Source organism: Neomonachus schauinslandi, chromosome 10 (genome assembly GCF_002201575.2).
Source record: "Neomonachus schauinslandi chromosome 10, ASM220157v2, whole genome shotgun sequence".
Classification (NCBI taxonomy): Eukaryota; Metazoa; Chordata; class Mammalia; order Carnivora; family Phocidae; genus Neomonachus; species Neomonachus schauinslandi.
The window spans coordinates 75,143,103-75,155,402 of record NC_058412.1 but is presented as its reverse complement, the minus strand read 5'-3'; the positions used below and the strand labels follow the sequence as shown (position 1 = coordinate 75,155,402).

At 43.3% G+C, this 12,300-nt stretch overlaps 1 protein-coding gene across 4 annotated transcripts in view; it reads right to left on the bottom strand.

The window, feature by feature from the left end:
- The window catches only part of THADA (THADA armadillo repeat containing), a 323,565-nt gene extending 318,585 nt beyond the window's left edge, over positions 1 to 4,980 (bottom strand). For 3 of the 4 annotated variants that reach the window (XM_021701169.2, XM_021701171.2, XM_044918620.1), the window contains exon 1: positions 263 to 338. In XM_021701169.2, the coding sequence (XP_021556844.1) occupies positions 263 to 338 (76 nt within the window). Of the gene's footprint in view, positions 1 to 262; positions 363 to 4,924 lie in introns of those variants that run through there. The other variant, XM_021701170.2, reaches the window with a different exon arrangement.
- Positions 4,981 to 12,300: the final 7,320 nt, after the last annotated feature.

The window sequence follows — 12,300 nt, the reverse complement described above, 5'->3', positions numbered from 1 at the left end:
TATGGATATGAGTTTGCCTTTGCCTCTGTTATGCATTATGAAAAATCTAAGTATTTATAAACCAAAAAAAAAAAAAAAAGCAGGCAGAACTTGGTTTGAAGACAGAATTTTTAGGAAACCATTTTACATGCAAAACTGAATGTAAAGAACATGGAAAAATTAAATAGTAAGAGTTTGAACATCATGTGATAGTGAGTCTCAGAGATACAAATACTCTGCAACCCAGAAAAGAAGCAAACAAATTAAGTCAGAAATCACTTACATCTCAAAGTTTCAAGGTCTTGATGGCAAATGGTCATTGCAGTTACTTGCATTTCTTTCTTCTTCTTTACACCCATTTTAAATAGAATTAATAGCAGTCACTGCAAAAAAGGAGAGTTTAAAGCATTGTCTAATTCAGGATTTCTGAACCTAAGCACTCCTGGCATTTGGGACCAGATAATTTTTTGCTATGCAGTGTCATTCTATGCATTGTAGGATGTTTAACACGTTCCTGGCATCTGCCCATTAGATGCCAATAGCATTCCCTCCCCCGCAAGTTATGACAACCAAAAAATACCTGCAGACAGTGCCAAATGTCTCCTGGAGAGCAAAGTGGCCCCAAGTTGAGAACCACTGATCTAAGAATTTCTGCTTCAAAAAAGAAAAACATCTTTTAAGCTCAACAAGAGTTTATTATTGTCTAAAGTTATTCTTACCTATTATGGCCCAGTCTTTGTATTTTAAAATACAGCCAACCTTCATTTTAGTAATAACAATAACCATAAAAAACCAGCATGATTTTTCCAAAAGTAAACTAGGCCCAACTAACCTCAGTGCCTTCCCGGTTAGCCAAAGGTGTGGAGAAAAGAGGACAGGACAAGTGCTACAGAGCAGCTGCTGTTGTTGGAGGACTGTCAGAAAAAGAGATGTGTTCTGTCTTGCTACAGAATTCGGAAAGGTCCATGCAAGTTTCAGGGAGGCAGATCCCAGCTCAATGCAAAGGAAGAATTCTCCTGTCCAACTATGGGATGGACTGTCTTGTAAACGGAGAATTTCCCAACCCTGGAAATATCCCAGCAGAAACGGAATGAACCCTTTGCATCTGGACTCCTTCAACAGCCTCACAACTGGTCTCCCCTCTTCTCCCTGGTTTCTGAGGAGTCCGCTCTTTTCATCGTCATCAGAGCAATCTTTTTAAAACTCTAATCAACTCTAATTACTCTCTTGCTTAAAACTTTCCAAGGGCTTCCAGTTACACTTAAAATAAAATCCAACTTGAGACATCGGCCCGCAAGGCCCAAGTAATCTGGTCCTGCCTTCCACTGCATTTCATCTCAAATCAATCTTCTAGTCACCATCTAAGGCACTTTGCCCTTCCTCATACATTTGCCTATTAATGCTTGTTCCACCAGATCTTTGCAAGATCTTTCCCCATCTTTCAGGTCTCTTCTCAGATAGCACCTCCTATGAGAAGCCTTCCATGACCACTCTATCTAAAATGCCACCATTCCCACTCACAGATCATTTCCATTACTTTATTTTCTTCATAGTACTACTACTACCTAAAATTGCAGTAACTTCTTTATTTGTATATTGTCTGTCTCCCCTAGTAATAAACTCCACGAAAGCAGCAACTTTAATCTGTTTTATCCACTGTTTTAATTCTCAATTCCAAAAACAGTACCTGGCATATATTCGGTGCTTAATAAATATTTGATGAATAAACAAATGAATAAATTAACAAACACTGTCAGAAATGTATGCCTTTAACAACAGAAAAGTGCACTACCTGGTATGTATATTCCATATCTAAGTGACAAGCTGGTCCTGACACTAAGAACCTATGGCCTAGCTGCAAAGTAAGAAATCGATACAGCGATGGAATGTGAAAAACCACTTAACAGAAAATGGTAATAAAAATGGACACAGCTATAATGGCAAGAAAAGGGAAGAATTTGAAAAGTGACATGCTTAGATCTAGGGTAATAATTGGGGATCACTTCCTAGGAGAGTGACCAATACACAAACTTAGTAAGGGATAGAGACGGATAACTAGGGAGACTATTCTCTGGTGAATGGTAAGTTTACAGCAGGATTTGATCGTGGAACCCTCAAGACTACACAAAAATTGGTTCGGTGCTTATGCGTGCTCAACGGATGCCTAAACATTTGTCTTAATGAACTGGGCCTCCCCAATAGGGGAATATCCCGTGCCCACCCTACAACAACGCTCCAGAAGTGGCCAGAAGATGCTCAGCAAGTTGTACTCCTAAATCCCACTGGCTGTTTCCCTTTTGACCGCTGCTTCACTCCCACCTACACCTTTCTGGCTGACTCCCACATTCTCTGGGTAATTTCCGAACCACGTAGAGTCCGGAGAGCCACAGGTGACCGGAAAAAGTGGCGAAAGTGCTGTCTCCGTGGGGACCTAAGCGACCGGAAATCTGTAGCACAACCGCCAAATTCTCGCGATAGCAAAGGACGAGAATTGGTGCGAATCGCCCAGCTGCCCTAGCAAAGTGGCGGAGCCGAACAGTGAAGAGTCGCGCGTTAGCGCGGGTCTGGCAGACAGGAAACCTGGGAGCCAAACCTCGTGCCCGTGAGCGTCTAAGAAGAGTCTCAGCCGTCTAGACGAGTACCGGAGCTGGTCTAGTTCTACGATGTCTCCGAGGCTCGCAACGTGGTCTGTTGACTACCGGTTCGGGGCGATGGGAGGGAAGCAAGGGGACCTGGAACTGGAGTCATCGCGAGAATTGAGCGACTGAGCTCTTCCAATAAGGAGTTCGGAGCGGTGGTGATGTCACCGGGAGCGGGTGTTAGCGAGTGGATTTGGGTAGACTTTAAAGTGTGTAGGGTGCTCAGCTTACAGCGGAGGGGTGAATCCAGCCGCGTGCAAGCTTACCGGCTTCATTCCCCTCAGGGAAGTCTAGACCTGGAGTACCTGGGAAGCACCTTTGCCTCAATCCAGACATTCCACCCTTCTCCCACGCAGCTTACCGAGCGCAGAGAAGGGGAGAAAATTGCCGGGAGGTGGGGTCATTGGGGCATTAAGCCGAAGCCACGCTAAGAGTTTTAACTAAAATAAGCGCCGAAATGAACGAACGTATGCCGAGTGCTTTTGTTCGTTCAGCAAATACTTCATGAGCGGTAACTGTCCGAGCGTTGCCAGCCGGTGGCCTTGAAAGTTATCCCCCATTTGGGATATGTATTTTACGCAGAAAATAAAAATCGTCAGATGATTCATTCCTTTAGAAAAATGAAATAACTAGGTGCCGAACACTACGCTAAGAGCTGAGACTTGGGGTGGGGTGAGGGGGAGGGTGGTGAGATCCGGACATAGAGACTAATGCTATGCAAGTTGGCCAGGGTGACTGGAGCCAAGTGAGTTAAGAGGGTAGGATGTAGGGAATGGGACAAGGGGAGTTAGATGAGGTAAAGCCCGATTGCTCATTATAAGGACTTTTACTGTCTGACATGGGGAGTCATTTTGAGCAGAAGAGTAATAGGGTTATTTACATTTCAAAAGAATCACTGGAGATACTTTGTAGTGGAAGCTGGAAGACCAGTGAGTGAAGAAGCTATTCTTGTAAACTAGGCTAGCAAGGTGCTAGTGGCTCAGCCCAGGGTGGTAGCAATGGAAAGAGTGAGGAATGGACAGATTCTGGATTATGATCTGGAAGTAAGCTAACAGGTTTTTCTGAAGGATAAGATATGGGGTATGAAGAAAGAGGAGTCAAAGATGATCCCAAGATTTCTGGCTTGAGCAAGGAGGGGAGATAAAATTGCCATTTATAGTGATGGGGCAAAAATTTGGAGTGGATTTGAATGGGTTTAAAACAGACTAGGAGAGGAAATGGCAAGATCAAGTAGAAACAAATCTAGTACTTCCATTACACAGGGTCAAATAAATGGAGCAGTAACTCTTTGGGAATTAGAGGCAATGAAGGTTTGGGTTTTAAAGATTCAAATAGTAACATGTTTAGAGAAGATACCTTTTTGTTTTTGTAACCACCTGGCCCTACCAGCTTGAAACCACTTTAAATTCTCTGCTTGAGGTTTTCTAGAACACGCTATGAATTTGGGCCGTGAACTTTTTTTAAGTAGCTATTTATTTTATTTGTAAAAATGCATTCAAGGGAATTTTTAAAGAATCCATAATCCTTAGTATATAAAAGTGTAAAAACACTTAAATGACCTCTTATTGTAAAAGTGGACTACATAAAATCATGAAAAATAATCAATATATCCATGTTTTGTTCAGTATAGTTTAGCTTTGGAAATACGTACCTGTTGAAGCAGCATTTTCCCCTCAATTAGGGAATGGATTTTTTAATACTTATTTAATGACACATTTTCATACGTAATGATTTTAAAATCTTTGACATTTGGAATGACATTTGAATAATTAAAATTTGATCTCTGAAAACCACAAAAAAGGGCTTTAATTGTCTACTCATTTAATACTTGTTCATAAAAGTCTCTATATAAGCCAAACTTCGTACTGATCCAGGGTAAGTTTCTCCTGTAAGTATTGTTTTGCATAACCGAAAAGCATGATATAGTCTGTCAGTTTTATAGTCCCATTACCTCCTAAAAAAAATACAGTTTGTGGTAATCTGCCAGCAATACATGATGATTTACATAAAGAATCCCTCATAGGGCGCCTGGGTGGCTCAGTCGGTTAAGCGACTGCCTTCGGCTCAGGTCATGATCCTGGAGTCCCGGGATCGAGTCCCATGTTGGGCTCCCCGCTCAGTGGGGAGTCTGCTTCTCCCTCTGACCCTTTCCCCTCTCATGCTCTCTCTCACTCTCTCTCTCTCCAATAAATAAATAAAATCTTTAAAAAAAAAAAAAGAATCCCTCATAAAAAGCCTTATTTCATAGTTCCATGTCTAAAATGAAGTCCACGGGCGCCTGGTGGATCAGTCCGGTAAGCGACTGCCTTTGGCTCAGGTCATGGTCTCAGGGTCCTGGGATCAAGTCCTGCATCGGGCTCCCTGCTCATCGGAGAGTCTATTTCTGTCTACTTCTCCCTCTCCCTCTGCCTGCTGTTCTGCCTGCTTGTGCTGTCTCTGTCAAATAAATAAATAAAATCTTAAAAAATAAATAAAATAAAATGAAGTCCAAAAGCATATTCTAGAGCTATGAATAAGAACATTGTGTCATTTTTTTAATATAAGATGAAATCTTGTTACTTGTTAATAAATTTATTTGTTAATATGTTTGCCCCCAGTCAATGAAAAGAAAGCAAAGTTCTTGTTATTTATCTTGCTGCATAATAAATTAACCCCAAAACTTAGTGTATTAAAACACTACATTTTTACTCTCTCACAGTTTCTATGGGTCAAATTTAGCAGCCTTGTATGTGGCTGAGTGCTTTCGGCCAGGAGTCTCTCATGAGCCTGTAGTCATTGGAAGATCTGGCTGAGGTGGGAGGAACCACTTCCAAGATGACTTAACCCAGAGGCTCTGGTTGTTGACAGGAGGCCTCAATTCCTTCCATGTGGGCTTCTCCACAGGCTGCTTAAACATTCTCACAGCATGGGGGTAGTCCTTCCCCAGAATGAGCACATGAGACAGCCAAGTAGAAGCTTTTTTTTTTTGCTTTTTTTTTAAAGATTTTATTTATTTGACAGAGACACAGTGAGAGAGGAAACACAAGCAGGAGGAGTGGGAGACGGAGAAGCAGGCTTCCCGCGGAGCAGGGAGCCCGATGCGGGGCTCGATCCCAGGACCCTGGGATCATGACCTGAGCCGAAGGCAGACGCCTAACGACTGAGCCACCCAGGCGCCCCCAAGTAGAAGCTTTGATGACTTTGATGGCCCAGCCACAGAAGTTACACACCATTTCAACAACATTCTATTAGTCACAAAGGTTAGCTCTATTCATTGTGAGAAGGGATGACACAGAAGTGTGAATATCAGGAGGCCAATATTATTGGGGAGTGCCATTTTGGAGGCTAGCTGCCCCAGTACTATAGCACATCTGCTGGGTGTTCCTCAAGGCTTAAAAAGTACTAGCTAAGGAATCACAACTATAGAATGATTTATTTAAGAGTGGTGTGAATATGATTTCCACAGTATACCTTAAAGGAAACATTAATGCTCATGTTTTCTTACAAAGTTATTTGCCTTTAATGGCATACATTTTCATAGAAGATGCCACGGAATTTATTTATTTATTTATTTATTTATTTAAATATTTTATTTATTTATTTTGACAGAGAGAGAGACAGCGAGAGAGGGAACACAAGCAGGGGGAGTGGCAGAGGGAGAAGCAGGCTTCCCGCCAAGCAGGGAGCCCGATATGGGGCTCAATCCCAGGACCCTGGGATCACAACCCGAGCCGAAGGCAGATGCCCAACAACTGAGCCACCCAGGCGCCCCGATGCCATGGAATTTAAACATAAAAACTAGATTTATTGTGAGGAAGGAACATTTTAGATGTTCTTCAGACTTTGTCTTTTTAAGCCATTCTGATCCCTTCCCTACTTAAGAGCACACAGTGGCTTGTCTTCTATGTAACACTCCTCTCTTCCTTCCCCATACACCAGGCTCCAGGTTGAGTGACCTCAATAGTCCCTGAAAGCACTGTCCTTTCATGTGCTGTGCTGTGCTCTCTGCTGGGAGGGTCTTTCTTATTCCCACCTGAGGAAATTTCAGCACACTTGAAGGACCCAGCTCAAATGTCACCTCCTCGGTGAAACCTGATGAGAAATCCCTGTTCTACCATACTTAGATTTTTGTCTCGGTTATAACATTGTCATTTAGTCAGTTATTTGTGTGCTTGTCAGCCTTCCTCCAAGTCCTTCCAAGACGGGGACCATCTTCAGATCCCTAGTACCTAGCGCAGTGCTGAGCATAAGTAGCTCAGCAAATATTTGTTGGGTTAGGGTAATGGATATCAAGTTCTTTACAGTGTTAATGGGCAGTGCTGCTTGTTTTACCACTATGTGGCAGCAAACTACGGAATTATTTCCTCCTTTGAATAGGGAGTTCAGCCAGGATGAATATTCAGCAAATTGTAGTCAGTGGTTTTTTGGGGGGAGTGGAATTAACAGGAGGCCCTCATTTTCCATGCTATTTCTGCATTGTTTGAATAATAGCATGTTTTTTCATGTGGAATATAGCATTCATAGAGAAAAGTACAAAAAACATTTCTAAAGAAGTTTAACTTCTTAACTTCTTACCCAAAAATATGTTAGAATAACTTGTTAATATGCTATGAAATACAACATTCAAATAGAAGATTATGAAAATTGCTCGATATTGTGTGTATGTGTGTTTTGTTCATTATTATTCTAGCTCTGTGAAAAATGTTGGTATTTTGATAGGGATTGCATTAAATCTGTAGATTGCTTTGGGTAGTATGGACATTTTAATAATATTGGTTCTTCCAATCCATGAGCATGGAATACCTTTTTATTCGTGTCCTCTTCAGTTTCTTTCATCAGTGTTTTATAGTTTTCAGAGTACAGGTCTTTCCTTGGTTAAGTTTATTCCTAGGTCTTTTATTATTTTTGGTGCAGTTGTAAATGGGATTGTTTTCAACATTGTGTTTTTAAAATTCAGCATTATTGCTGCTTATACTTTTTACATCAGAAAATCAAATCTTTAAAAGAAAATTTAAGTAATTCAAAAATTAAGTAATAAGGAAAAATAGTTATAAAATAATATGAGCTGAAAATATTGGAACAGAGAATTATGTATACAGTATGTTTACAACTTCATAAAAATACAAATACTATGAATAAGGGTTGGAAGAGAATGTGTTTGAAAAAGTAGTTTATCAGGCTGGTTAGATTGAGTGAACATTTTTTCTTAAACTGTCTAATGTTGTAGCACTGGGTTAATAAACTTTTCTTTTAAGGCCTGTTTTTGTAATCACCAAAAAGTTAACATTTTTTACTATTTGAATTATGTTACTGTCATTAATACATTCCCTAACGGAAAAAGGAGAGAGTGGATGCCAGGCTGCACACCTCCATTGACCTCAGTGTCCAAGCCAGCCGGGTGCTGGGGTATTCACCTGGCTGACTGTCTCCAGCCCCTTAGCTCAGGCAGCCTCAGGGCTGGTGAAACTAAACCCATGCAGCTGGGGTTTTTGAGTTTCGGGTTTTTCTCTCCAAAAGATTTTTTTTTTTTTTAATTTAAGGGTTAGATTTTGAGGAGAGAAGAAACATGGGACAGAGAAGAGTGAAAGAGAAAACAAATACAAATGCAGGCTATTCGGCTCGTTTTATAACCACAGCAAACTAGTACAGAGAACACCCGGTACAAACATCACAAAGTTTCAAAAAGATGGGAGGTGTTCCTTTGGCACGGCTAAGTCTTCGGAATTTAGGCGACAGTCCTTGTTTTTGGGGGGGGGGTCACTGGATCCCTGGCGCAGTCCACTCCTTGAACCAGATTTGAACTGGAAAAGGACCACGTAGCCCAGGTGGAAGCAGCAGAATGGGTGGGTTCGTGGTCACATGACTGTCGAAGCTCCTCCCCTCGGGGCAGCGTTCTCTAGGTGGTACTTCTCCGGCCCCTGAGTGGTAGGCTCCAGGAGTCCGGTGGCATCTCGGGCCACGTCCGCCTCTCTGATCCCCGCCTTTCGGTGGCACGTGATTCGACGCCTGGCGCAAAGTGCCCCGGCTTGGCTGGCCCTGGCCTCTTCCCCAAGCCGGCCACTGGTGCGGGAATGGGTGAATCCAGGCAGTGAGGCGACCGTCCCAGAAACGGTGAACAGTTCGGCCAAACTCCGCCCTCCTTTCTTGGTCTCACGGCACACACATCAGCAAGGGCAGAAGTTGGGGATTCTTGGAAGAAGTAACAGCAGACTCAGACTGTCAGAATCCCAGCGTGTAGGAAGGGAAGAAACGTCAGAGGGGCGCATAAGCCGAGGAGTAGCTGCTCTGGCGCGCGCGGGAGCCTGCCTCGGACTGGAGTGCGTGTATCAGGAGCCAGGGCCTCTTTCAAGGGCATCACTCACTCCAGCCCTCACTCTGGGAGCCAGGTACAGTCCCTCCCGTTACACCTCCATCCCGGGGCCGCACACCCAGCCCCTCCTGGGCTAGGGAGGAATACTTGCGGTCCCTTCGATCAGCCCCAGTATCTTTCATGTATTTCTCACAACAGACCTGTGAACCTCCGTTCTCATTGTACTGATGAAGAAACAGTTCAAATGGAGCAAATGACCAGTGTGCAGTGGTTCTGATGCTTACTTAGTCCAGGGCTCTTTCCGTTATATTCCGAACGCTCCTTTTTATATGCAAATGAGGCCAATTGTGTCCGTGACACTTTCCTACAAAATGAAACAATGCCGTAATTACGAAGGCTTGCGAATTGGTGGTATAAAATGGGTAATTTGGGTTTAATGTTAAATCCTGGAGTATGTGACCTAGGTCCAGAAAGAGTGCCTTTCCTAGTGTCACCTCTGCCATCTGCTGGTCAAATGACAATATAACTAAAGCAAGTGGGTATTGATATTATCATCACATAGAAGCCAAGCATGCCCCTGAGGCTGGGTGAATGATTTGAGTGCGGACTCTGACTTTTAGGGCCTGAGATGACCAAGTAAAATGTTAAATATACAAATAAGGGTCAGAGGTTTTCCACAATAATCTCCGCTCAGGATAAGGAACCTCACAGTTTACAATGGAAGAGCCCATTCATCCGTGTATTCAACAAATATTTATTAAACATTGTCTTAAGTCTGTTTCCCGGGAAATAGATTCTAGGCAGAGGTTTGTGGAAGAGAGTGTTTCTGGGGAGTACTCTTGAGAACAACCCCTGAGAAGGCTTGATGGAAACAGAACTGGTCAGGAAGGGTTGAACGGGGATGAATTTGCCACAGAGGACTTAGCCAATCCTATGGGGAGCTCTGGAGTTGGTTTGGCAAGACATGGAGCCTCTGTCCTTCTGCATCAACCAGTTATTTGATCAGCTAACACTAACCACATCTCGAGGAATGAGGGCCATGATCCTAAAAGGGGGATCCAGGAAACACACCACCCCATCCGCAACAGACCCCTACTACATCCTGGGCACTGTGCCATGGTCTAGGGATGTGATATTGAACAAAACAACATCTCTGCCTTCAAACGCACCCAGGGGTGCAGAGTTAATAAATAAAGAGATAAATAAATATTTTTTAAAAGATTTTATTTATTTATTTGCGAGAGAGAGAGAACGAACATGAGTGGGGAAGAGGGACAGAGGGAGAGGGAGAAGCAGACTCCCCACTGAGCAGGGAGCCTGACTTGGGGCTTGATCCCAGGACCCTGGGATCATGACCTGAGCCAAAGGCAGCCACTTAACCAACTGAGCCACCCAGGTGCCCCAATAAATGTTTTAAAAAACAGGAACTAGAAAATTATCTTGTAGCTAGAAAATGTATCCCATAAGCTTAAGTAAACAACAAAGAAAAATCTTTGCTTTTTATTGATGGCAATAAAGACGGTTGAAAATATTTAGGGTGAAAAGTGAATTCACTCTCTGATGATATAAAAATTGAAGATGATGGAAAAAATTTGTCCAAAAAACAGCTCAAGAGAAACTTGCCTATGAAATGCAACTGGAGCAGTGGGAGATCACTTTGGCATTCATCTGTAATGGACTGTGGATTCCCTCCAGCTCTACCCAAGAACAGGTGATGGGGTTTTCCCTCTATGCTGGGATCTGCAAGTGTTCTGAGCTGTTGGTAAGAAGGCCGCCCATGGGTGGATGTCATTCCTGAGGGGTGTGCTTGCTGCTGATTTGGGGTGGTTCTCCCCAGATATAGCATCTTGGTACAATCAGGAAAGGCAGCTCCTTGGTGCCTGCTTAGGGGGAGCCAGGGCAGTACTGAGGCTGATTCTGCTCCTGTCCATTGGGTACCCCCCCAATACTGTTGTCCTGGCCGTCTCCTCCTCCTCCACATCCCCCTTGTCCTTCCTCTTCCCCACTTGTGGCATCTTTATTTCATCTCAGAGAAAAAGTACTTGGACTTGCCTGTTATCCCAAGCTGCTATAGCATGACAATGCTCTCTATACCTTGAGCTTGTTAGGGCTTCAATATTTGAAATTCACAGAACTCTTTCTCCGCCGTGAGTTTCAGAGAAATCACGTGAGACTTACACACCCAAAAATTGCCTTCCTTGTCCCCTGGTTTGGTTGTGGTAGCCATTCTCTGAGGCAAGAGGGATGGAATTGTCTCAGAGGTTTGGGTGAAATAGAGGACCACAATGGGTACCACTGACAGTTCTAGAACATCGCTTCAGACCTTCAGGTGGTGGCCTTCAAACAGCCCTGTTTGATGTCCTGCCACAAACTCCTCTGTTTGCCTCACTTCTACCTAACTAGCTCCTCCTTCTGAATTCTGTCTGTCAGCTCATGCCCTAAGGAAGCAAGAACTGGGGGAGTCGTTCTTGCCCTCAAACCCCACTCCGTCCCAGCTGATTAATCATCAGTTTCTAGATAGTTGCACATTTGCGGTCACTGGCCCAATTCAAGACACTGCTAACAACCTCCTTACTTGTCCCTGTGGAGCAGAGTTTCTTAACCTCAGCAGTAGTGACATTTAAGATTGGATCTTCCTTATTGTGGAACTGTCGTCCGCACTGGAGGATGTTGAGCCGCATCCCTGGCCCCTACCCACTAGATGTCAGTAGCAACCCTTAGTCGTGGCAATCAAAAACGTCTTCAGACCACCACCGGGCCAAGGGAAAAATGTGTGCCCTATGTACGCTTATCAAAATGTCCTTTCATAGTTTGAACCAAGTATAAAAAGTTCATGAAAGTTTTGCAACAACAACAAAAAGGCTGAATTCACTCTATGCTAATGTAAAATTTAAAGGGGAAAAAACAAACAAATGAACAAAAGACATCCAGAAACCATTAGAGAAGAAACTTTGCAGGGCCCAGTACAAAATGAAAATACAGGGCTCCTTCTTCAAAACTGATGAAGAATTTCAAAACAGTGACAGAAGAATGTTAAACCAAGTGTGAGGTCCTGTTCGGCTGCACAGTTCTCATACCCATGAAGCTCACCCTGAACCCCATGTTACCCAATCTGCCTGATGGGGAATGTGACAGCTAGGTGGGTCCTGGGAACCCCAAGTTGATTAGAAACAACTGTTCCCATTGCACAATAACACAGCATCCTAGAACAAACAGCGTCGTGAATTTTTGGCATTAAGTTTGATTTTTAAAAAATATTGTATTAAAATATTATTTATCTTGATTACTGAGGATTTTTTAAAAATATTTATTTATTTGAGGAGGGGGGAGAGGCAGAGGGAAAATCTCAAGCAGATTCCCCACGGAGTGCAGAGCCCCACACAAGGCTCGTTG